Source organism: Plasmodium coatneyi, chromosome 8 (assembly GCF_001680005.1).
Source record: "Plasmodium coatneyi strain Hackeri chromosome 8, complete sequence".
Taxonomy (NCBI): domain Eukaryota; phylum Apicomplexa; class Aconoidasida; order Haemosporida; family Plasmodiidae; genus Plasmodium; species Plasmodium coatneyi.
Genome location: NC_033563.1, coordinates 750,215 through 777,346, shown reverse-complemented (window position 1 = coordinate 777,346; position 27,132 = coordinate 750,215). Strand labels below are relative to the sequence as shown.

Genomic DNA, 27,132 nt, shown 5'->3' with positions numbered 1-27,132 from the left:
GTAAAGGTTAGACGATTTTTCAGTGAATGTGCATTTATTTATTTTCATCCCTTAATGTGCATGCCAGGTGGGAAAAGGTGCCGCAGGAAGTATTTATCCACACTTTAGTACACACTTTTACGCGCCGTCATGCACACGATCCCGTACATACATGTGTTAGCCTCCGAACGCGCAAAATAACAAGTAGGAATAATCGTGTTGTTATTTCGAAAAGCATTATGCGCATTCTTTTGCAACTTGCGAAGCTCATGCGCTCGCACGCACATACCTACATGCCAATTTTTCGTTCCATTTTGTTTTATTCCTTTACGACGTACACCATATTTGTAGTTATTTTTGATATAACCCCTGAACCCTGTTATTACTACTATTATTATTACTACTGTTATTACTATTATTACTATTATTTTCCAAAAACCTTTTTCCTTTTTTTTTTTTTATCGTTAATTAAAAAAAGTTACAAAGAAGGAGAAAATGATTAAAGGGGAGAAGTGCAGCTCACCTGAAGGTGCCATCGCAGGGGCACCCCTTCTCTCCTTTTGCATGGTAAAGGCAAGCAGCAGGTCAGACCTCCCTCCCGCCGGGGAAACACACATAAGCATGCACAAAAGTATCAGTGTGTAGATGGGTTCCGCGCATGGTACATAGGTATCTGATGCTGCGTGGCGCTACCTACAAACGGTTCACCTTTGACCAAACTTGGGGACTCCAATTAAGCACGTAGCTTCTTTACGAACCACTCAAAAAACAAACTCGAATCTAGGAAAATGTTCACGTAATTTTTGGAGCTCTCCGCCAGGTGGACGGACAAAATGTGCTTACACATTACGTCCTTATTGTTCCACAAAACTTTTTGCTTAAAATAAAAACAGGAGCAGAAATTTTGGAACACGAGATATTTTTCGTTATTTCCACAGACTACAAAGAAATGCAAGCGCGTTTTTTTCTTTTTCTTTTTCGTTTTCTTAAAGTGAGGAAGTACATGTTGGCCTAGAGCTCCTTTCCTTTTCTGTGCTCTAACAACATCGGTGCAATCACTTAAGCATGCATCATGCCTTGTCCACCGCCAGTTTTTGCTATTTCCCCTGAACCGACTGGGATACAACGGATAATCCTTCTTTGGACGCTTCTCCTTTATCAAGGTGTACTTTTTAATTTTAGAATTTAGACACAAATTTAGGCTCCTTTCGGCGTGCATCGGGAAGAGGGAAAGGAGCTCGTTTAACAGAAGCACATCTGCAAGTGGAGGGGAAGTGTTAGGGGGGTGGCAATTAATGGGCACTCGCCGGTAAGTGTGCACATACATATATATGTTCACATATTCATATATATGCATACATGGACGCGCATAAATGCGAGCCAAAAGGAATGAGAGAGGGGGATAAAATTACACTTATTCCTGTTCGTGCACCGCCTTAATGATAGTATAATCGAGTTTACAATATTCGCTCGAGTGTCCATGTTAAGCTCTTTCTCTGGAATTTTCTAAAGTGGCTCAAATATGCATTTCTGAACGTGAACGCTAAGGGTGTGGGGGCGTTTTTCCAAAAATTGGAACTTCTTTGCAAGAAATTTCCAAGCGCTTTATGCGTATTAGAGATGTGGCCCTACGTTTATAACACAAATGCTTACACACATATGTGTGTGGATATCCATGTAGGAATAACTGGAAGAACGAGCTTCCCCTTTTTTCCTCGAGCATTTTTGCTCCCTCTCATTCGTTAAGCGAAGAACAGCATGTGGAATGTGCTGTGCAGCTAAAAATCGTCGATTCTGTTCCCTTTTTAATGAGTAACCCCCATCGGTGATGCCACGTTAGGATGCGCAAAAGGGTGCAATAAAAAAAAGGCTTAAACACACGGTGATGCTTTTACACAGATTGCAGGAACCTCCGTAGGGTGGTTCACTCTATAACATTTTTGGGGAAAACATATTTTCACGCGTGCCATATGCAGTTCAGGAGCGCATTTTCCAAAGGCGATGGAAAAGCGAAGAAGGAGTGGAAATGGAAAGGCGCAAATGAACGTGCGGGTTAATATATGGGGTAGTGACCCTGCCCTTATTTTCCGTAGCCATTTTTAAGGAGGAAATAGTCGCCCGATGGAAACGGTTACCCCTGCTAAGCTTCATTTAACATGTCTGTAGTGAAGCATATAATGAGATATTATTAGCCCTGTGCATATGCTATTCGATCGCTGCCCATTTTGAACGAAAAAACTTAGCGAACTTTATGAGTGTAAATTCTGTGCACAATTCGATAGAGGGAAACAAAAATGAAATGAAAGGATACACAAATGACGGACAAAAAATCACGGAAACAAATGTCATTGGAATAATTCTTTAAAATGTGAGCAAAATGGAAAACAATATACTTGTACATGTTGACAACAAAAAGGAGGTACAGCTTAACAGTGGGCTCCTCATTTTTCAAAAAAAATTTGCAATAAAATAGCAAAAGGAAGATTGGAATGTTGAGAAGTAAAAAAATGCGGAAAATTATTACACCAAAAAATGATAACATATACAGAATAAATGGAGAAGTAAATTTATACCCAATTTTTAAAGCCCAAATTACATATTTTAATATTCTTTTAATTGATTTTATTGGACTTTCATATATGTTGTAGCACTTTCTTGTAATAACTATGTATTTAGGCATATCCTTAAAGAGTGACAAGAATATCAAAAGGAATAGGAATAAAATTAACTTGTATAACTTTGTTTCTATTTTTATTTCAGCCATGAGGAATTTTACAAGTGTACTGTTATTTTTATAATGAGAAAATGGGGAACTTGCATTTTTTCTCTTGGATGAATTTTTTTTTTTATCTATTAAAAATTTTATTTTCATCAATTGAGACATGTTCCTGGATGATGGTTTTTTTAGCTCCGAATAGGTTTCTCCTCTGTGTCTGTATGAATGTTTGCGCACGGATAAATTTTTCATATCCGAAATGTTGTTGTCTTTTTCGTTTTCAAGAATGTGTAGCATCTCGAGAGATGATCCACCATCGTCGTACTTTGTTTGGTCCGCAGAATTGGTGCCATTTTCATACTCACATTCTTCTAAAAAATCATATGTCTCTATTTTATCAGGGTACTTACCATAATCACATTGGCTATTATATAGTAATATGTCCGAGCTCATATTACCATTATATGTTCCCAAATCAGAAGCTTTTTCCTTATCAATTTTGAAATGGAACGCCCTTTTTTTACGAACTTTTGTATTATCATAAGGATAACTCCGGCCACACGTGTGACCATTTTCATCACGAAGATTAGCCTGGTAGCTTCCATTGATCCGTTCCTCCACCTCCATTCCATATGGATCTAAAACTGTATCCCTAACACATTTGGACTTTAAGTATGCGCAACTTTTGTTCAGTAGGTAATAATTTCTGTACATGTTTTTGTCATACCAATCCGAGGAAGAGGTGGGGCTTCTGAGATGCTTTTCTTCGCGCACGTCTTGGCCTCCTTCGTTTGTGTGCATCTCCCCGGGTTTCTCGTCATGTCTACTCTTTAGTCGTACCGTTTGGGATGTGCTTTGTCTTATTCCTCGACCCACCTCTTTTGCTGAATTGTTTCGAATTGTTTGCCCGATCCTTTGTTTAACCCCTTGCTTAACCCTATGCCTACCATTTTGGTCGGCCTTTTTCCTTGTGGGTTGCCCCACCGGGGGCAGCACTTTGGAGGCCATTTTCGGTCGCACCCTTTGCTGGCTTGGGTCCGCATCTGCACCACCAAACCTTTTATCACTCCGTTTAGTTCCCCTCACATGGTGAGAAACGTCTCGTGTGTAGGGTTCCACAGAGATCGGCTTATTAACTATGTTTAACTGCGCTACGAAATTGTACTCACTGTTTATGAGTAAATTATCAATGTTCACCCTTCTCTTATGTAGAACTGCTTCCTTCGTATTGCACAGGAAGGCTATATTGGGGTCGTCCTCCTCTTTGCTTCTATGAATTTTGTCCACGTACGAATTTGAGAAGTCGCTCAGATTTTCGAAAATCGAATTGCTATTCATTTTGTCACAGTGCTATTTTGTATGCCGTTTCAAGTGGGGTCCCCACATGCATTCATGGGTGACCATGTATGTATTTTTGAGAATGGATTAAGCTTTCTGCTTTATTTTATCAATACTTGGGGGGGAGGGTGAAAGCTCTGTGTGGTGGGTGACGCCCAACGCGTTTGCGCACTAAAAACGCGTTCATCACTCGCAAGGTAAATTTACTTTCTCCTGATTTGTTCGCTTGGCAAACGCGGCAAGGGTGCTCGCCCACGCGTATATGAATATATGCAAAAATATGCACAAAAATGCGTACATGTGTATATGTGTATGTATGCATGTATGCGCCTCCCCCCTCAGCGCAGGCACGTGTGGACAATCTTCTGAATTCCCACAAGGGAAAAAGTTAATTCCTACGGGTGAACATTTTTGCAGTTAATTTTTTTTTCCGAGCGAAATCGTTCTGACGTAAATGTAAACACAAGGGTACACGTGAGTTAATTTTTTGCCGAAAAATGTAAAGTAGTATACATGATAAAGTCGAAAGGGATGTCTATATAACATTTTAATTTACCCTTTTTTCCACTTTCAAATAATTTTATTCAGTAATGTACACATTTGTCAAACATGTACTCACTGTATTGCAAAAATGTACAGTCACATATATGATGGAAAAAAAAAAAAAAAATTCTGCCTTCTTCATAAAGAAGTAAAAACATAATAAAATACACAGTAAAATGTGCAATGCGTAAATATGTGCTTTTTTTTTCTTACACATAAAAAAAGTTCTCCATTTTCGTGGTCACTCCTGCAATGTATTTTGCATCAAATTGTACCTTTTCATTTTCATCCTGATAGGTCATACGCACGTAGGAAGTGTAGACAGTAACGTTCTTTTTTTATCTGGGCACAAGGCTTCAACGCTATTATCATAAACGCTATTGTCGTAATTTCCCGATTCTTTTGTGGGGAAAAACATATATATAATTTTAAAAAGTAACACTGTACAAAAGTAACAGTGTGCCTTTATAAACACTGCCCGTTATACGCCTATTGGGGGAAATTTTCTTTCTTTTCAAAACATTTGTCTGCTATTTTTCCACAAATGCAGATTAAAAAAAAGGAAGCTATCAATTGCTGGGAGGGTAATTTTTAAGTGCGTTCCCTTTTTCCAGTGTTTGAAGAAAAATGAGCTCAATTTTTCCCGCACATGAGTCTGTAATTTGTTGTTTAAACATTTATCACCCTTTACAACGTGGTAGAACTAATTGGAATGCTTACTCTTTTAGTGGATCACACAGAACGTGTTATCCAAGTTTACCTGTGCCATTGAAATGGTTACATAAGAACAAATATATTATAACGCCAATGTGCATTTTTTTGAGCTACTTAAATGAAAGGAGTTTTCCGAATGGTGCAAATTTACAAATACACATATTTTATAACTTCTAACAAATGACACAAAAAGTGAGGTAGTTAATTAGTACTCTAAAAAAAAGGGAAATGAAAGACAAACAAGCAGAAGGAATCACCCTCCCTATTCTTTAACGAAAAAAAAAGTCATAATTTTAATTTTATCATTTCATGAACATATAACTAAAACATAGCAGCGTAACGAAAAAAAAGTGTTAACCGTTAAGACGATTACGGTTTTTCTTACATCACACAACTTTGCAATTTTTAACGTTAAGCAGTAGAAATGCGTAATGGTCATACAACCCGGGGAAAACTTTGACCTCTTTTTTGTCATATTCCCTTCCAGGTATACAATTTTTCCGAAGATACGTCTTTTTTTCCTTTTGCTTGGAGAAAAATGAACATGTCCTATTTGTGCTTTCTAAATAGTTCTCAATTATGCTTATTGCAATTTTGTTTCTTTTATTTATTCGGTCCACCTCTTTGTTTACATATATTCCGCAGGTTATTATTTTTTTTATGTTTCTTACGTTACTAAGGTCAAACTGTTTCCTTTCCTTATTTGCTTCATCACAAAGGATTTCTTGTGAAGCTGTGAATTTTTTCGTACAGTCCCTCGAATTAGCAACTATGTTATGCGTTTTTTTGTCATCATCCAAGGGGCTATTCAAATTATTTGCTTCAATATTTTTAATTGTTTCCTTACTTTTGTTCCTGTTCGCGTAGATATTATTTTCTTTAAATTGCTTTGTCGATTTGTTCACCCCGCTTATGCTTAAGTTTTTATGTTTACCTCCAACTTTACTGTATTCATTTTTTCTGTCCATTTCTTTCGCCTCTACCTTTTCAACTTTGCTCTTTAGGTGACCTAAAAAGCTACTATGTGCCCTTTCGTCAATTCCACGAATATTTTCCTTTTCGTTATTTTTTAAGCCGTTCTTTTTTGCCTGAACGACCACTTCCCAAGTGTGAACTTTTGGGATGTTATTTAAAGTGCCGCTTTTCTCTTCATCCTTTAGACTTTTACCACTGCAGATATGTCTATTTGGCGTTTTTCCATTTAATGTAAATGCACGATTGCTCAATTTTATGTGACTTTTTGGTAAATTTTGCTCCTTTTTTCCATTTATGTGACGTTTTTGAACCAGTTCGGTGCCCCTCAATTCGTTAAAGTGGTTCCTTTGGGCCTCCGTCTTACTGACTAATTTAGTTTTTCCTTCATTTTGATCTCTTTTTATAACAGCGTGCGTTGATTTTACACCTTCTTTGGTTGAGTGAAGACGCTCGTTTTTATTTTTTTCAAAATTCACACTATTGCAACCACTGCCGCCTTTTTCCTGCAATGTGACCTTGTCACCTATGCTCCTAACATTATTGCAAAAACCGTTCCGTGCATTTTCCTCTCTTTGCGTTTTAGCCTTTTCCCCGTGATGGTTGTCACCATCGTGTCTACCATTTCTGCGCTTGTCTATATTTTTACTTCCCCCGTCGCGGGTATTTCGACCCGCGTGCGCATTTTTTTTATGTGTATTATTTTCACTAAAAACGGAACCTAAACTTCTTTTTAACTCATTTTGGTGAATGGTGTTATCTATAATTTCTTTTTCAAGATAAAATTTTAACTTATAATTGTTCTTTCTTATATTATTCAAGCTGATTAGCGCTGTTTTGATTTTCTGCTTTATTTCGTTCATTTTTCCATTTTGCATTATATTTTCATCGGAAAGGTTATAACCCTTTTTTATATTTTCTGCTTTACACTTCTCTTCATTAATCACTGTTTCGTAAAAGTTAACATTATTGCTGAGAAAATGAACACGGGGGTCTCTGATTCTTTTAAATTCCTTTTTATTATTCTGCTGGTTATTGCTGCTCACTCTGCGGAGTTTACTCAAATTTATGTTTTTCTTACTTGATGAATTTTTATGTACTTTTTCCGAATTGTGAATTTCGAACACTTCCTTATTCTTCTTTAGATCTTTCATTTCTCCATTTCCAAAGTTACTGAAGGTGTCAATTTTTAAATTCTTCCTATATCCCCCTTCGATTAAAGTGTTGACCGTTTCGCCCGTGCTTGCCGCTCCGCACCTGCTCACAAACTCTATGTAAGCATTTCTCCCTGTGTTTTTCTGAAATTCCTGCGAAAGGTAAAATTGTCCATTGTGAACCTAAGTGTTTACCCCAATTTCGGAAAGCACGCACAAGTACATATATATATGCAAATTTTTAACAAGAAGAAACGCGCATTCGTTCTTATTTTTACGAATGTATTTCTATTCTCAACAGGTGTCTACTTCATTGAGAAGCAGCATTTGCGACACTAGTGCAAAATAACTCCTACCTTCTTGTCTGCAGATGACTGTAAACAATTCCATTTTGTCATTACAGAATTAGCAGCATTTTTGTTAGGAAGTTGCTTTGTCTCAAATGGTTTCACCAAAAAGGACGATTCTTCACAGTTATCGGCACAGCAATTGTTAATTTCGTTCTTTCGATCATTCTCGCGGTTTGTATATATTTTTTCTGGTGCATTATGCAATTCGTTGGAGCCGCATTCAACTTCGTTCCTATCATCGCAGTACCGTTCGGACTTTTCCCTCCTTAAGCACGTTCGCATTTGTTTATTCCTTTTTACAGAACTAACATGTTTTTTTGTAATGATAGATTTGTAATAAATTTTCTTTTTTAAATAAATCTGCACATTTCTAACATGGTGCACCTTTTCAGGGGAACATTTTTTATAACAGTGAAGATATGCAATTAATTTTCCGTTTGTCAGCTCAAATTTAGTTATGTCTATATGCTTCTTGTCACTAATACTGTTTAACTCAGAAACGAACTTAAACATGAACGTTTTAAAAAATGTTTTTCTTATTAATCCCTTTTTCTGGATCCTTCTGGACACCGTTTTACAGAACACATCTTTATAAACTCTTTTGATTTCTCCATAGAGCGGAACATTGCTATTGAACATTTCCATGCTCTTATCGTCGTAACCATGACCATGCCCATTTTTTAAAAATGAAGAAACTCCCACGGTTCTCCTGCAAATTGTTTTAACTATACCTGTCTCTTTATATAAGCTACATTTTTCATGTTGTCTTACGTTCGTTATATCATTTAAATGCCATTTTAAGTTATTAATATCTTTCAATTTCTTTTTCACTGAAGATGTGCATTCCAAATTGTTATGTCTACTGAGCTTATCCCCTTCAGAGAAAAATTCTTTATCTTTTAAAAGGTTGAATACTGCATTTTCTTCATGACAATCTGCGGTGTCAGAGGCCTTTACCTTGTTAATTAAGTCAATTTTGATGTTCTTAAACTTATCGAAGTTTAATGCATTTTTCAATAGACAATACATAGTGAAATTGAGGGAGTGCTACATTTAAACAAATTACACAGAAGAGTTCACTTGTCAAATTATCCCGATGTTCAGAAATGTTATGTTTTACCTTTACTTTTTTTTTTTTTAACACTCATATTTTTGCACAATTGTTAAATAGTAATAGGAAACATTCTTACCATTTGATTAATTTTCTCTTCTCTTCTTTTTGTTTTGTCCTTTAAACTGTTAACACATTTTACCATTTTTTATTTTCCTTGCAGTCTTACTCCGTAAATTTCATTTTTCAAATGTTACATACTATAGTTTTAAATAACCAAGAAAAAACGCAAATGAACAGTAAGATATTAAAAAAATTGTCAAATAATTTTCTCGTAGTATAACAATTTTTACATTTCTTTTTAATGCTAAAATTCTTTTTAATTGTGTAAAATATTTTTGGCAAAAAAATATATTTTGTTAATGCGTAATTCCTAATTTTTTTTCTTTTTTTTAAACTTTAAAAAAGATTTGAGATGGTGCACTTAAGTATTTAATTTTGTTTCCAATACTACAGAATAAATCTATTCATTTTTGCCGTGTGCACCAAAAAAAAAATGTACTTTCATTTTAAAAACACATGCTTAAAATTAAAGCAAATTTACTTTACACAAGCAAAAAACATTAATATGAATATAAAACGTTATATGGACCAAGTTAGACGAAGCAAATAAAACAAATGTACTTCCTTGTATTATTTAATTATTCATATTTCACAATAGGAAAAACCGGAAGATGAAAAGAAAAACAATATTTCTCTTCCTTTTTCTTATTTTGTATTTTCTTGTTCTGTCACTTGCTAAAAAGTGCATATTCAATTTTATGACACTACTAAATTAAGGGAGCATTTTTCTATAAACGGGCAAAAGGGTAAAAATTCAATTGTTAGACAATGTTCATTTAATGCACATTTATTTTCAAAACAGCTATGTTATTCTTGGTCTTTAGAAAGAATTAGTGTAACTATATATAGATGGAATATGGAAAAGGGCATCAAAAGAAGTGTAAGACATACATTCGCATATGTAACATATTAAAATTGTTCATCACGCTTACATTATCAAATACATATTTTTTAAATGTACATTTAAATGTGCTGTCTTCTATGTCTTTCTGCTTATATCTTAGAATTACAATTCAAAAAATTGCTCTGGCGCACTGTAAGGTAATATGTTCGGGTAATAAAATAAAGGTGTTAAATGGGCACACAAAGCCAAAATAAAGGCGAATTGTTCTTCCCAACTTGGGTACACAATTGTTCTGTTACTCCCTTTCAAGTATTCAATTAAATCATCCAAAAAAACGTCAATATGATTTGTAATCGTGTTATTATGGCGTTATAATCGCGTTTCAGAGTAAACAAAACCTTTTATTTTTCTTCTTTAAAAGTGCTAAATTTTTCATGCTTTTGCTTGGTTCTGTCTGGCTTCTTCATTTTTAGCAAAAAGAATTATGAATTTGTAGGGTTCGCATTCATCTATGTATGCACATAAGTACTATAAAATTAAGGTGCTATTAATAATAGAGACAGTGATAACTTATGGAACTCCATAGACTACGTGCATAGAATAATTTAAAAATGTTTGCTATAAATGCAGGATGTATAAATAATTTATCGCAAGAATAAGAAATATCGTAATGTAAAATTCCATGTTTTAATGAAAAAAGAATGATATCTACGATTATAGAAACCGTTATTTCTCAAAATTTGGAACATATGTTTCCTCTTTAGCATTTGTAATTTGTTCTATTACAACTTAAAGAATATTGCTGCACGAACGCACTAAAGTTTTATTAACCTTAATACATTTGTAATTTTTTTTTTTTTATTTATTCAACTCCTTTTTCTTGTTAAATAGCAATCATTACTGTTTCGATGAGATGTACTATTAAACATGAAGATTCAAATGCATTTTTGTGAAATTTTCCCTTTCGTCTTCTGCTGGGTGAAGTGTCTTTATGCAAATAAATAACGGGAAAATAAAATTATAAATGAAGAGTATAAAAAAGATAATTATTAAAAATGTCTCGTTCTTAAAGAGGGCATAACTAAACGCAGCACAAGACATATAAACAAAAATATTACACTTGATGCCATAACATATAATGAGCGTTACAAATTACCTGTAGACATGTGGAATTCCCCCTTTACCATACACCATTTCTAATATTTGAACTACTCAAAATATGTATGGTGTTTATTTAATAATTGTATTAAAAAAGCGGTACGTTACACAAACTAGATAGGTTATACTATAGAAATTGTAGACACAGATAAAAGATTTCTGACATTCAACGGTAAGAAAAAGGGTCGTAAAAACGTGGATATAATGAAATCTCAGAAAGGTTGTATGAGCGTGTTATCTTTTGATAATTGTAGCAGTAAAGTTACGTGCTTCTTTAAATGGATTATACAAGACTTTTCTTCTGTTTTCATTTTAAGGTAAATGTTTATTCCTATTGGTATAAATCGGCTTTTATATCTAAATAACAATTAAGCTATTTGCCTTGTGTTAGACTCATGTTGGGCAGGAGGAAAATATTTTAAATTGATTCTTTAATCTAATTTGACCTGATCTATAGAATCCCTTACTATCTTTGAAATGGCACGAAATATATATGCAGACATAAGCGTTAGAGAGAAATACAGGCGTCTAATTTGTGTAATTGCATTCTTCCATAGAAGTAGCACTTTTTGTTTATTATACTATATACATCTTTATGTACATTTCTCATTGGACACTTGTTATTTTAATGTTGTAAAATATGTAATAATTTTATACGCATGATAAATTTCTTCATTCTTATTTTCCAAAATGCTTATTTTCTAAAAGAGGAAAAACTTACAGGGTGTCTATTCTTACTATTATCTAATAAAGAACAAACGTTAAGCACATAACAAACATTTCTTCGCATTCATAACGCATATATTAAAAACCTTAGAAGTGTTTTTATTCCGTTTTATACTTTTCACGCAACAGAGCTTAACTGCTACAAGGTTCAGGGGGTATAAAAATGGTAATTACCATTTTTCTTTCTAACATAACTAGGACCTTTATATTTTCAATATTTGCCTTAGTATTATTGATTACTAAAATAGGGAACATAACAACAATGTATCATACATGTGAGGACATTTACATATATTAATTTAAAATGTTGAATGGAGAGTATCATTAGGGTTTACAAGTTATCACTAAAATACTTTTTTAAGTGTGTGGTAACGTCAGATGCATATTTATTGTTCCTACAACTATGATAGTTTTTTCGCAACAACTATGTAATAAATTTTATATTTATCAAAGTATTACAGAAAAACGTGTTGTAGAAAATATATGAAATGTTCTTTTATTCATAATAGTCCACTTACATACCTTCTTTTTTTTTTTGCCTTTCTTTTTCGTCTTTTCGTATAATGTTTCACAACATGATTTTATGTGGCACTCACGTAAGTAATATACTTCAGGTTTCATTTCAAGATATGTTCTTCACATTCTTACGTGAAAAAGCATTACACATGTCCAATATACATATATCAGTTTTACTTAACGAATTTCTGTTATGAGTTCAAAAAATTTAAGTATTTCATTTTTGTGAGAAATCAACGCTTTTGCATCTTTTACATATACACTGTTAGGATAATCCTTTGGTAATACATACTGAAAATATAGCATGTTCTATCATACATTTTAGTTTATTTTTCTCATTTTAATGTTTTATTATTTCCCTTTATTATTTACTGAATTAAAAAATGTTATAGATGAGAATGTTTATTTTATAAAACATGCAATGAACAGCTTCAAAGCAATGCCAATGGCAAATACATGAGAAATTATACGATTCTTACTATACCCCCAAACAAAGAATATGCTAATGTGTCCTCTTTCTTGTTGAATCTCTTCTGCATGAATACTGCAATCATTCTAAAACCTACTAATTCTCAGCTAATAGGACATTATGAAAAAGAAAAGACATGTATTGTAACATGTTATTTCATACGGACTTATAAAAAGTCATTAATCAAACTTGGCACTAAAAGACATGTCTACATTTCTTTAAGCATAAAAAGAACTTAAGATTAATTTCATAGAGCAGATATAAAGCTCTTTCTTTGTAGAAACTCTTTTCAGAAACGTTTCTCTTTAATTAAGTCATATACATCTTCTCTGCAAAAGTATGTGGACATCTCACATATAATAATAAAGTAATTCTTGACCCAGAATAATATCGCCTACTCAGTATGCGCATACGTAATATTAAAACGGCACAAAAAAGGGCTTTATATTATAAGAGAGATTATCTAGTGCATAATATTGTCAATTATGCATGTTTTCCTTTTCAAAAAAGTATTTTAAAACACTGATAATATAATGATAACATGTGGTTAATATCCAATTAACTGAAACTTAGGTCTTTACACATTAAAATTTTCACAGTGAAAAAAATTTCATCATACTTTTTTTTGAAATATATATATAATCTTTTGTATATAATTTTCATATGATGTGTTTATGACACATATATCCATCTACAGTAAACTATACTCTATTTCATTCTGTTCTTAAGTTATAATTAAAAAAGACATTAATAAATATAATTTCTACAACCTTAGTAATACCCTTATTACCTAATATATATATTTAATGTTAAAAAGAAATAAACAATAGTAAAATAATACTAAAACAATAAAATTCATTAGCAATAATATAAAGGGTAAATATAAAAATTGAAAGTAATTCCAATATACTTATTTATGAATATTACAATTTAAATGGAAAATAATAAATATATAAGCAAAAATATATTATAGCATAAACAATATTTTAAATTAATATATATAATAATATTAAATTAATGAAAATATAAAAATAAATAAATAAAAGAGTTTATATTATTATAAATATAATTTTAAAATAAAAATTAAATATAGAAAAATAAAATAATTAAAATAAATAAAATAACGAATAAATAATAGACAAATAAAAAAAATAAATTAATTATTTGTATTATTTAAATTAGTAACATTAAGAAAAATATTATAATAAATTAAATATGATAAAATAAAATAAATGCAAATATATATAATAAATTAAATGTTATAAAAAATAAAATAAAAATAAATATATATAATATATTTTTTTTAATTTAAAACTAATAATAAAAAATAAATAAACTTAAATTAAATACTAGAGTTAATATTAAAATTATTTAATATACTTTATATAAATAAATAATATATTTTAAAATAATAATAAATATTATATACAGTTAAATAAAATAATATTATAAATAAATATTAAAATTATTCAATCAAATAAATTAAAATATAATAGTAAATAATTAATTATTAAAATAATTAATTTTAATTGCTTATTATTAATTAAATTATAAATATATAGTATATATAATTATAAATAATGTGAGTTTGTAATTAATAATACTACATTAAATATAGTTATTAACATATTATACTAAATTAAATTATTATATAATAATAAATAATTGTTACATACTAATTATAGTTATAATCATTATAATTCATTAAATATAAATTAATTAATAATATTTTAGGGATTATAAGAAATCATGAAATTACAAATTAAATATAATTAATAATTAAATAATAAATAAATTAACCTTAAATAAAAAAATATAATTATTAAATAAATTAAAATAAAGACTAATAATAATAAAATAAATTAATAAAATTAAACTACAAATAATTAAAAATAAATAATAATATATATAATTGAATTAAATAAAATTATTTATTTCATTTATATAATTTTAATTGATTAATAATTAATTATTTAATAATAATGAAAATATATCTAAAGTATATTAATAATAAAATTAAATTAAGAATAAATAATGAATATATATTTATTAGAATAAATTAATTTAATTATATTTAAATATTAATTTTATTTAATTTTATTAATATATATACAAGAAATATAATATAATTCAAGCTACTATATTTTTATAGTGTTTAATATAACTCTTTTTATAATTAAATATATTAATATATATTTCATTATATTTATTATAAGTGAAAATTAATAATACAATTATAATATATATATTAAAAATTAAAATTAATATAATTAATATAAATTAAACATATTTATTTATATGTTATTAATTAAATTAATATAATAAATAACGTATTGTTTTTTTAAATAACAATTACTTATTTTATTATTTTTTAATTAATAAGTTTAAAATGATTAATTATAATTATTCTTTTATTTATATTTTATCATAAATTTATTGTTAAATTAAACTGCCATTATACATTTAATAATTATTTAATTTATTTAACTTTTAATTATTTTTATTTATTATATATATTAAGATTTAATTTATTTTATTATATAATTAGCACATATTTTATTTAATATATTATCATTTTTTTAATTTAATTATTTTACTTATATATATTTATTTTTAATTTAATTAACTTTTTTTTAAATTTAAATTAATAAATATATATATATATTTATATATATTCAATTTAATTAATTTATTTATTATCTTTAATTAATATATTTATTTATCCTAAATTAATTAATTTATTAATTTTACTTTAATATTTATTTTTAGAAATAATTTATATTAATTTAATTTAATTGCTATATATAATTAATTTTTTGTATTGGGAATTATTTATTTATTATTATTTTTACAATTAAATATATTTTTTTATACGCAAGATATTTTTTTTAGTTACGAAATTTTAAATTTATTATAAGACAATAAACAACTTATTTTTTTATTTTAAATAATTTTGCTTAATTAATAATTTCTTTATATTAAAAATAATAACACAAGCAAATCATTTATTTTTTATACACATTATTATTTAGGTTTATTTTAAATTATAATTTATGTTAAATAATTAATTTTAACTGCTTAATTGTATGTACTGTTTATAATTTTTGTTTATTAAATTACACATGTCGCAAGTGTCCGTAAATTATACTTATTTTAATTCGACTTTTAACAAGTTTTAGATGTCTAATATATTGACTGTATATTTCCCTTGGTTAAAAATTCTTCCATGTAATTAATATTTTGCTACAAGAAATCATATTTTTATGTTGGATTCAGAACCTTTAAGAAGCATATTTCTTTCGTTATAAATTTATTTTTTCTAAAATAATTTTCTTTCAAAGGTGTTTACTTAACGTGTATACCGAACAAGAGTATCATCATATATAAATGTGTTATTAAGTGTTAATTATCCTTTATCCGATATCACTTATACCGGTCAGTCATGTGCAAACGGGAGTTGGACTCCCATAGAAAAATTTGTACGTGACAGAATACAACATTTTTTACCAGGAACGGTGCAACGTTTAATTTAATTTTTTTGTAGGATGCATCAATAAGAAGTAAAAAATAATTGTCTTCTGTGCCCTTGCATTGTGTGAATATTTTCACCTGTGGAATTGTTTATTGTACACCATGACGAGGAAAAAATTGCTACTATTTGCATAACATTCGTTTAGAACTAATGTTATTTTCCACATAAGGCGTGCTCTATGCATCTGCAGTTTCAGTGTTATTACTTTTATAGACTGCCTTATCCTAGGAATTTTATAATTTATACATAGTTGAACAACTGATTAGCTGCTTTGGCATTTTTTGGACCTTATAAATTTTATCTTAAGTGGTTAATATTGCAAAAATTTTAAATGAAAGCATGTTGGATGTTTTATGTTACATTTTCCTTTAGACACGAAAAATTGACATTGAACACCATATCATACAGTTCATGACATATAAACACATTTTGAATATAACATAGAAGACACGGCCCTTTTTACCTTTAAAATTTTTGTAATTTTATAGAAACAACATCCTATTATAAAATCGATAAAACTCTTATGCATTATAGATGTAAAAAAGTTATATAAGGAAATACAAAAAAGGACAAAAAAAAATTATATTCATTTTCATTTTATGCAAACAAAATAACCTTTGGTTCACCTAAAACTAAAGCATGGTTTCCTTCCAATTTCTCTTTTCCGTTTTAAAAATGAATGCCCTTTTCCCATTTAGTACATATTACATGAAGACACATTTTAGATAAATATGAGATATCAGAGCCAAGGCCAAACTTTTTCCCCCCATCTCTTTCATTTATGAATAATTAAACGTCTTTTTCTAGGCATTAATGCGTAGTGTTGTATATGACCTAAGCGCTATAATTTTTCTCTCTTTATATTAGTATTCCATTTTCATCCTAAATGGAGGAAACATATCTAAGACTTAATATTTCATGGCGTCTTTAGCTCAGACAGTTGTGCTTAGAAAAAGGATTAATCGTTAAAAATGCTTACTTTCAATGTGTTAAATTCTATAACGTACGATGTATACAGTGTGATCAATAATATAAAGGTAATGTATGCAACTTTGGGTTATACTTATTTTATTAATATCGTTTTTATAAAGGCGTTTATTCATTAAAAATTCAACCTTGGATTCAAAACAAGCCGTAATTTGTTCAGAACAGAACATCCCAATGTGTACAACTTGTGTATTTTATAAAGTTCAGAGTTAGCACAATATGCAAATTGCGCAATTTAAGTAAAATTGTCTAAAAATTATATTAATCCTATGCATGTAAAACAAGTTTAAGAAAAATATAATTTTCTTATATATTAATCAAAGAGAATATGTTCTAATCATTTAACTGCGTAGACTTTATGCTTACCTTTCAATCTTTCAAAGGCAAAATTCTTTGTGTACAATTCGAAAAATATTTTCATTAACACTGACTATGCAAAAGTTGCACATCCCTCCAAATAGGCCTAGAATATAATATAGCATTGCGAAAAAGACCTGCATGAAAAATGTTTAACTTAAATGTTTTCATCTTTGTTATAGTTGAAACAATAAGAAATATTACAAGCAAACAAAATCACTGCTTCAACGCTACAGTCATATGCAGCAACATAAATGCGAGTATTAAAAAATATTTGCACTGCATAAAAAATATGTTTTTAAGCTTATCTAGACGTAACAATACCTTTTAAAATATAGAAGTGCAACACAAAATGTTCACCTATTTTGTGTTGGAATAAATAAAATTACAATGCAATGCATTTACAAGCGTGTTATTCACGTTAAAATGTATACTATCTTGTTAAGAACAGAAAAATGTACAACCTTGTAAAAGCTACAAAAGAACTTAAGAAAGATCATAGGTGTCCCATAAATATTATGGAATTTATTTAAATCTTTTTTTTTTTTTTTTTTTGTTGTTGACCCAGTATTAACTTTGATGTCTAAATTTACTTTCTGTGGATTATCCTTTTGCATTCATTTTTTCAGCATGTTTTATGAAAGCACAATTATTAATCACACCTTTATTGCGTCTACATTGGGTAATTTTCTTTGAAAAAAATGGCTAAATCTTACGGCTATACAATTCATGGCGGACGAAAAAGTTTTATATTTGTAGATAATTTTTTTTTTTTTTATTGAACGTGGGCAGAATTAAATAGATTGTTGTATGCAGAAGAATGCTTGTGTTTCTCTCCAAAAAGATATAGTAGACAAAAAATATGCAGATAGTAGGAACTGAAAACCAAAAGGTATTTCCCCTTCATACCCATTTTTTGCATAGATGTTCGTTCTTTTAAGAGTACATGAATGTGATTACAAGTGTGCAGGACATACAATGGTTTTTTCTTTAATTACAACAAATTCGATGTAACAGTGTGTGTTCTTTTTTCGTAATTTATGAAAAAGAACATTTACAGAAATAATTACTCATGTAAATATCACTCCTTTTTTAAATATAACACCATTACGTAGAGAGTTAAGCGGGAATAATGCAAAAACTACACATGAGGCTATGTATATGAAAATTTGAAGGTGTGCTTAAAATTAAACCAAAAGACGCGCACGAAAATATGGTACCATGTGTTGTCTCAAGCCGAGGAACTCGTTAACGATGTAAAATATCTTGCATATATAATTTTTTTTCAGAATTCGTCCATTTATTAACAAAAAATGTGTTGTAACGTAGGACAGTACTTAAACATAAATAATGCATTGTTTCAATGCATTTATAAAATGTAGATGTTCAACTCCTAAAGTATGCTCTCATATATTCATTGTAATGCTTTTATCATTAATGAGGTTTATTAAAAAGTCCTTATGCATGTTGCATGAAGAATGGAGAAAATATAATATACAGAGTTATGCTCTTTATAAAATTCCTTAATTTACGTTTTATAAAATTTTTTTAAAAATATTAACTTATGAGGGGAAGATTATGCTTTTTATCCTCTTCAGAATAAAAAGAATGTTATTTTCGATTTTTGCAAAATAAGCATTTATTTTTTAATAGGAAAAAAAGAATGACATGTACAGGCGGCAAAAAATATTTGTTCTTAAAGAGGACACAAAGAAAGTCATTCAATTTAAATTCGAAAAAAAAGGGCAGAAGTCCTTTAAATATTTTTAATACACTGTACTGTGTAAATTTTATTTACGTATTTGTTCGTTCTATCTTATTGAAGATAAAAGACCAAAAGAAAATATCCTTTTGTAAACGTGTAATGTGCTTCCTCAAATTATTATGTAAGAACACATAAGCCTATTTTCATGGAACCACATAGAAACAACTGTCACATGCTTGTAAAAAGGCAGAGGCAATAACAATAACTGTTCGATCAGCCACATGGTCTTTCATCCTTCCGTCCACTAAATTAATACGTTTATAGCAATGCAATAAACAAAAAGATAAGTACACATGTGAACGTCTTTTATGTTAAGGCATCGAGTTCATTACATCCCATTGTGGACTGCGTGATGATTTATTACATGCAAAAATTTATGTACATGTGCACCAAGAAGTGGGTTGCAAATGAAGTTATGAAAAAAATGACGGTGAAATGGCAGCTCTATAATTCTTACGTGCATGAGTTATAATACAGTATGTGGAACCCAGTGTACATTTTTATATGTGAACAAAAGAGTTAAAAATTAAGCGAAAATAAAAAATAAAATAAAATTCCCCATAAGCAAGTCTACCACTTTTGCCTTTTTGAGAAATATGCTAAGAAGTATTTATGCCTTTTGAATATAAGTTTTAGCAACTTTAAAGAAAACATCTGTACAAATTCACGTCCCAGTAAAAATACAATAGAAAAAAAACTTCTTATGTAAAAGGTGTTATTTTATGTATACGGATAGGTATACATAATGTAAAAAGCCGCATGCAGAAGAATTCAGAACAAAACACCTGTACACTTCTTATGCAACTCTTTTTTAAATTTGTTGAAAACGATAAATTCTTTTTGAACGTTTTTAAGTACAGAAAAAATTTTTAAAATTGTTTATTCGTAAATTTTACGTTTGCGAAAAAATTAATGTAATACATTAAAAAAGTCGAAAAAAATTGTAGTAATGCATGTATATATATATAAATATATATTCGCATATGCCTACATAAATACGTATTTATATATGTACAGCTCGAATTTTTGTGCTTATAATTCATTATATAGAAGCCCATAAGTTTTGTATGTGAAGGGATACGAATGACATTTCGATTTTACGTTCACTTGAAAATTTTAGTTTTCTCGAAATTTATTTACATCATAATTTTTTTACCCACAAGGAAAATTTTACACAGAATTTTTTTATTTGCAACCATTTTTCATATGGTCCAATGGAAAACATACGCATTTTTGGAAGTCTACATGAAGAATAAAAATATATATAAAGCATGCATTCTCCTGTGATTCTCATTTGAGACGGAAAAAAAAATTATTTAATTAAAAAAACACGTAAAAGGCGCGTCGGAAACACTTCAAAAAACGCATAAAAAAGGAATTATAAAAAAGAGCTTAAAAAAAAAAATCGCAACGGAAAGGCAGTTTTTTAAAATGATCAATGATTTAGAGGAAGATAAAAATTATAACGTAGAAGTATCCATTGATTCCAAATCAGGAACTCAAGAAGAAAATTCTGAAGAAAAAATTCGCAATGTGTGTGTTGTAAACAGGGAGAATGCTTTTTATGATATCTCCCAAGAAACGGAGCACTCATCGGAGCAAAGGAACCACGAAAAAAACGAATTAAACAATTTTTATGATTTAACCGAAGTGAATGGGAAAAAAGAAGAAGTTATATGCATAAGTTCAAATTCGACAAATGTTGTTAAAAGCGGAAGTTCAGGTTCTTCATTAGCAAACGGAAATGAAGAAAAAGGAAATTTAGAAGTTAGGGATGATCAAATTGTTCCCATAGAAGTAGAACCGAAGCATGATTGCAACATTGGGAACTGCGGTGATGTGTGTGATACGACTGGAAGAAACAGAAATGAGAATAACACTCCAAGTGGCAGCCATAACGAAGACAATAATGACAGGAATTACAATAAAGAGGAGAAAACTAGGTACGTGTTATGCAACATTTGCGCTGATATTATGGAAAAATCCATCTTTCAGGATCATTTATACGCACACACGTTAGAATCTCCAGAAAAAAATGAACAAAATGAACAAAATTGTGCATATGGAAAGCAAAATAATTTAAATAATGGCCTATTCGACACAAGGAATAAGAGTTTCTATACTAATTTCAACTCAGACAGAAGCAAGCAAAACAGATGTGCACTAAAACGTTCCTTCAATAACACCACTTATGCTTTTAACAACTCTGAAATAATTTTAACTGATAATAATGAGCATCATGCTGAGGATGATAGAATTTTCGACATGATTTATAATTACAATTCCAATCTTGACCGCTTTAGAAACAACCCAGCAGTTATCAATAAAAGGAACAATAACAGCGTAATTTCCATTTCCGAAAAAAAGAGCAACATGGTAGATAGCAGAAATAACTTTTGCAACAAAGGTGTAAGTGCGCAAAATATAATAGAAATGGTGAACTCAGGGGAAAATAAAGTAGAAGACACTTTATCGGCCAGCAGAAATGTAACAAGAAATGATGCAGGAGAGCGAAGCGTACCCAATAAATTAGAAGCTAACAGAACTGCTGTTGATAATTACCTGTCTGCTATGAGAGAATCCCTTTATGCCATTTTTCCCGACCCGAACGCATCATCATTTGAAAATAGCACCACCAGTAACAACACAGACGATTATAAAAACGAAGAACATCTTAGCAGTATTATTAACGACATACATTCCATGATAAGCGCAATACAGGCTAACGTAAAAAGGGCTGCAGAAAAATCCAACAACAGGGTTAATATTAACAGTGCAAGTGCAGATATAGACAGTTTTGTGAATAAAAGCATGAATTCCATACTCACAGATATAAATGACATAAAGGGAACAAATAGAAATGGAAAAAATGATCATTCTGTCGAGAATGTGTTAAGTAAAAAATTGAAGAAAATATACCAAAGTTTAGATAATGTGAATAAAAAAATTAACGCTGCAATAGAAAATAATAACACCGATGGTAGGAACAGCATTGCCAACAGCATCAGCGGGGGCATTCTTAACAGAATCAGCATCACTATTGTTAATAGCACTGACGGAGGTAATGGGAGCGAGGTGCCCAGCGCAAGTGTCACTCACTCCAGCAATGGGAACGTTAATATCAGTAGAAGCAACAGTTACAGAGATAGCAACTCCAGTGGAGAACCCACCAATCGTGGAAGACAAAACAATTTTTACAGCACAAGTGGACCAGGTACGCAGGAATTCAGTGGCACAAACGGAAGCACTTTTTTTCATAATCAGAATGTATTTTCACATGAAAGTTTTTTTACAGGCATACCAGCAGATTCAGCGCACACATATTTCAACCAATCGTGTGCAAGTCCGTATAGCCAAATAGTACGTACAGAAAGTGGAAGCATTAATGACATAAATTACTTATATTCCAATTTGGTAGACAGATATCCATGTATTTGTGAAAATTCGGGGTTTTCCCATTTTGACAATAACTCTAACAATATATGGCCCTTAAGAAGAGTAACAAACAGCAACACCTATAGAACTTCTAATGACTCACCAAATTCTAGATCTATTAAAGAAGCGAATAACGTGAGCATGAATTCTAACATGTTTAATTACCGCAACGAAGGGAGTAACAATGGTCGTAATAACATTTCGCCCATAAACAATGGAAGAAATACAAGCAATCCTGTGAATGAAACCATGGGGTACAATTTAATTAATAATGGTGTAGGGGTATATCCTGCCGACCCTCCCTCCAACAATCCATTTCTGTTCATGGTAAATAGACAGAACAGAAACATCAGGAGTGACGTTAGAACGAATCAAGTTGTTAACACGATTAGGAACAATTACAGCTTTATCAGCACTAGTAGAAATAGCATGAGCAATAGAAACGCGAACCAGGGCCGTGAGAGAATCCACAACGGGAACAGCAACATTGGAACTACATCTATCATTAACATAAATAACTTCAATTGTGTTACTACGAATAACAATTATAACAATAATAATAACAGAACTGCTGCCATGGCAGGTGCTGTCGGTGCGCCTATCGGTCCTGCTGTACCTGTTGGTTCTCCTGTTGGTACTCCTGTGGGATTTCCCGCGGTCGGTGCTACCGTTAATGCAGCCGTAATGGTTGCTAGAGAATTAGCTGGACCCCCCGGCCCGCGTACGGGTGGAAGGGCAGGAACAATTGCAGGGGGGCCCTGTGGACAGGGCGTGGCTCCTGCCGTTCTCGGTCCACCAACGAGTACGTGCTCATCCAGGGTTAGCACTACAACTGTGAGAGCGAACACTGAAGGAAATTTAGATCCCCTTTTCAGCTATCACGTTTTTCCGCCACGCGGGGCCAGCAGGACCAACCGTACCAATGGCGCAAGCAGTAACGGAAGCCGTGCAAACAATAACGGCAACATGAACAACAATAATATCCCGACGAACAGAATCCGCAACGTTAATAGTGGCTCCGAAATGCCCAGCTCCCTAAGCGCAAGCTCAGCTGAAGACGTCACCATTAGCAGCAACACACAAAGAGCGGCAGACAACCTGTTTGGCGCAAATTTAAGAAGAGAACAAACGTTAACCCGAAGCCACGAAAGGACCAATAGGATTGTAAGCAGGACCACACGAGGAGTGGCCAATGTGTCTAGCAGTGCGAGAGAACAACCTGCAAGTGGAAATAAAAAAATAGGCACGCGCGCAAAGTTAAAGGAAAATAATGATTACCTAATTGTCCACTTTGACATAAAAAAAAACGAAAATAACAACTTAAAAATATGTTCCATTTGTTACGAAAATTACCAGCACAACGAATCTCTCATATTTTTGCCTTGCACACACAATTTTCACAAAGCCTGTATAATTGAGTGGATAAATAAAAAGTCAACCTGTCCCATTTGCAAAATTAACATTAAAAATTTTTAAAAAGGTGATTACTCCGCTTCACGTTGCACTTTTTACGTTAATTTTCATTCAAATTGTTAATTAAAAAGTTTCGTTTTTACAGAATATGCATACGGGCGTGTGCATATTTATAAATGTGTGTATGTGTATATACCTATGTAGCATTTTTATGCGTGGCTTCTCCTTCCCTTTAGTAAGTGCATTCCGCTTTCCCTTTCACTCCTCTCCCCATTTCTTCCCCATTTTTCTTCAATCTTGTTTGTATAGTGTATGCTATTAGCAATATTTACAGATGCACAAAAAATCGTTTTAAATTTTAGTAAGTTTTAAAAAAAAAAAATTTTTTAATTCGTCTTGTTTTTTTTCCTTTTATATGTAATATTATCACATTATGTCCAAACACGGTGAAAAAAGCAAATTTGTAAAAACATACAAAACTGTGTAAATAAAAAAAGTGGGATTTTCCTACAAATGCATACATATAAATGTGTGCACGTGAAAATATAACAAAAAAAAGAAAAGACAATTAAGTCCCAGATCGGGGTACACATCTATGTTATGCCACACAGGTAATCATAAAAGGTGAAAAGGCAGATATGCCTTCAAGGGTACCTAAATAAACATACACAGTTGTTCTCATAGGGGTAATGAGGCCCAATGGTTAACCTGTTCGGTATGATGCAGGACACCTTTTAAAGGCACATTAATTAACTTATCTTTGCGAAATAAAAAAAAGAAGAAGTAAGTTGATTTATGTCCGCACCAAACATGTGAACTACAAACAGTTTTGTTTCCCAGTTTGGAATTTGAACACCCCACATCGGAATGGTGGTGGCACTTCGTAAAATGTGGTGCCTTCGAATCTCTTACAACGTTGGCTACTCGCAGGCACAAAAATAAAAAACTCCCTTCCATAAGTGCGCGTGTTTATTTGTATAGATGTGCCAATTTTAATCCTCTCAATGGAATTTTTGCAACTTCATAACTTGGCAATTATGTAGTTGCTCCCTTTTGCCTTCACAGTTCAGACGCCTTCCCACTCTGCAACCCCAATTTCTCAAACGGTCCGACATGCGCCGGTACCCTTCACGGGACTGCCATGCATTATGGCAACATAGGAGAAACCCCCTTATGCCATTAAATTAGTGAACTGAAAAATTTGCGCCTCTTCCCTTCAGATATTTAGATTTGCTGACAACACTTTGGGGCTACTAACCAGAGAGCAGTCACCTTTTGCGGCTTTTTTTCCTTTCCCTTTTTTCCTTGTCTTTCTTATATTTTATAAGTTTCTTGATATGGTCATACTTCTTTTTCTTCTCCTTTTCCTTGTTCCTTTTTCTATCTCTACGTTTTAACTTTTTCCCGTGCCGATGTGTGTCACTTTCTGACGAGTCGCTTCTCCTCAGGTGGTCAGTTTGTCTCTGATAAGCCTTGTCACAAAAAGGGTCATCATCCCTATTCCCCGCCTTTAGCTCCTTCAACTCATTCGTCTTCGCAAAAATGCTGCTCTGTCTCCTCAAATACCACTCATTTTGACTTAACTTAATTTTGTCAAAATCGGAAACAATTTTTGCATTACTTGTTTTGTCATAGATACAATTTTCTCCATTAAAATTTTTATCGTTATAAATGTAGTGTCCTTTTTTGATTAAAAATTCTTCATGCTTTTTGTTCCTTTCATTTATTTCTTTTTCCTCTTCTGCAAATAGGTTAATGTGTTCACAGTGATTGTTCTTCCCATTTTGGTTGTTTTGGTAGGCATCGCCTTGGTGCGTTTTACCCTGATGCACGTTCTGCTTCAGCTGACTGATGGTGTTTTCGAATGCCTGCTCATTTTTTTTTCTCACTTTTTTTTCTTCTTCCTTTATAAGTTTGTTTTCGTCATAATTCACCTTAAACTGCCTATCCTTCCTGTAAACGTTCCACTTTTTCTGCGGCAGGATGTTTAGCCCTCCGTGGCCACCCATTCCGCCTGCTCCCTCACAAGTTAAGAGCAGTCCGTGAGAAGTAGTATACCTGCTTCAAGGTATACCCTCCTCGAGACAGTCGCCAAGCGGAACACGTCACAACTGTCCTTCGCAAATGCAATCATCCACGCAAGCATAAACCGTTTTTAAAGACTGAACATTCTGCTTTTCATTTTTCCCCCTTTACGAATCGGTTGCTATATAAATAGAAATGCGTCAAAATGGAAGACCCCCCTCTTTATCTTGCTTTATTTCCCCTCCTGAGCGTTTTGACCCATCTTGAAGGTTTTACCTTTCGCAAATTTGTTTTGTCAAAGTGGGCAGTAAATGTCAAAATGGAAACGCAGAACGGGGTGAAATTGATGAGCTGGAAAAGGAAGGAGGGGAAAAAAAAAAAAATTAAAATGCCCAATGTGGAGAAAAAAGCAAACAAATCCGCTCGCCAACTAAATTCGCGACAATTTCATGAAAAATAAAAAATAAATTCTCCCATTTTTTACACAAAGTGTTAATTATACAATTTACGCCTCTTTTTTTTTTTTTTGTAAAAATATTTTTTTTAAAAAATTGCCTCAGCGTTATTTACGCGTTCCACACGTTACATTGCAGTAGGGGGAAGCAATTGTGTCCGTGTCTCTCTGCCGCGTATGCGTTACGTCTGCCACAAGTGAATCCCTGCACGAACGTTCATATGGTTTCTCCACGTGGAAGAGTGGTTAACTATTTCGGCACATATGTTTGTCCCTTGAAGACGCCACAAAAACTGGGCAGCCATTCTTTATAACATTATGCTTAAACGGAAGAGGCGCAGCAAGTTTCGCCGCTTGCGTCACAATTCCGTTTTGGACGCTTTGCAAGAGGAGAGATTATTACTGAGTGAAGGGCGTTACATGTTACATGTTACATGTGGTGCGTTTGAAGGTGCCTTCTTAACCAGCGAATAGGACGCCTATGCGTTTACGGCCTCATATTTGCCGCCAA

The 27,132-nt window shown here is 31.6% G+C and overlaps 5 protein-coding genes across 5 annotated transcripts; 1 reads left to right on the top strand and 4 right to left on the bottom strand.

Moving 5' to 3' along the window:
• Window positions 1–712: 712 nt before the first annotated feature.
• Window positions 713–1,461, bottom strand: PCOAH_00020840 (Uncharacterized protein; the record flags this gene model as incomplete). Its single annotated transcript, XM_020058891.1, has 2 exons — window positions 713–1,236; window positions 1,392–1,461. The coding sequence occupies 2 exons, from the start codon at window positions 1,459–1,461 to the stop codon at window positions 713–715; spliced, it is 594 nt and encodes a 197-aa protein (XP_019914649.1).
• A 757-nt stretch (window positions 1,462–2,218) lies between these two features.
• PCOAH_00020830 (Uncharacterized protein) lies at window positions 2,219–4,033 on the bottom strand (the record flags this gene model as incomplete). Its single annotated transcript, XM_020058890.1, has 1 exon — window positions 2,219–4,033. The coding sequence occupies one exon, from the start codon at window positions 4,031–4,033 to the stop codon at window positions 2,219–2,221; it is 1,815 nt and encodes a 604-aa protein (XP_019914486.1).
• A 1,643-nt stretch (window positions 4,034–5,676) lies between these two features.
• PCOAH_00020820 (Uncharacterized protein) lies at window positions 5,677–8,795 on the bottom strand (the record flags this gene model as incomplete). Its single annotated transcript, XM_020058889.1, has 2 exons — window positions 5,677–7,569; window positions 7,773–8,795. The coding sequence occupies 2 exons, from the start codon at window positions 8,793–8,795 to the stop codon at window positions 5,677–5,679; spliced, it is 2,916 nt and encodes a 971-aa protein (XP_019914374.1).
• An 11,930-nt stretch (window positions 8,796–20,725) lies between these two features.
• PCOAH_00020810 (Zinc finger protein) lies at window positions 20,726–24,205 on the top strand (the record flags this gene model as incomplete). Its single annotated transcript, XM_020058888.1, has 1 exon — window positions 20,726–24,205. The coding sequence occupies one exon, from the start codon at window positions 20,726–20,728 to the stop codon at window positions 24,203–24,205; it is 3,480 nt and encodes a 1,159-aa protein (XP_019914303.1).
• Window positions 24,206–25,410: 1,205 nt separating this feature from the next.
• On the bottom strand, window positions 25,411–26,151 carry PCOAH_00020800 (Uncharacterized protein; the record flags this gene model as incomplete). Its single annotated transcript, XM_020058887.1, has 1 exon — window positions 25,411–26,151. The coding sequence occupies one exon, from the start codon at window positions 26,149–26,151 to the stop codon at window positions 25,411–25,413; it is 741 nt and encodes a 246-aa protein (XP_019914599.1).
• Window positions 26,152–27,132: the final 981 nt, after the last annotated feature.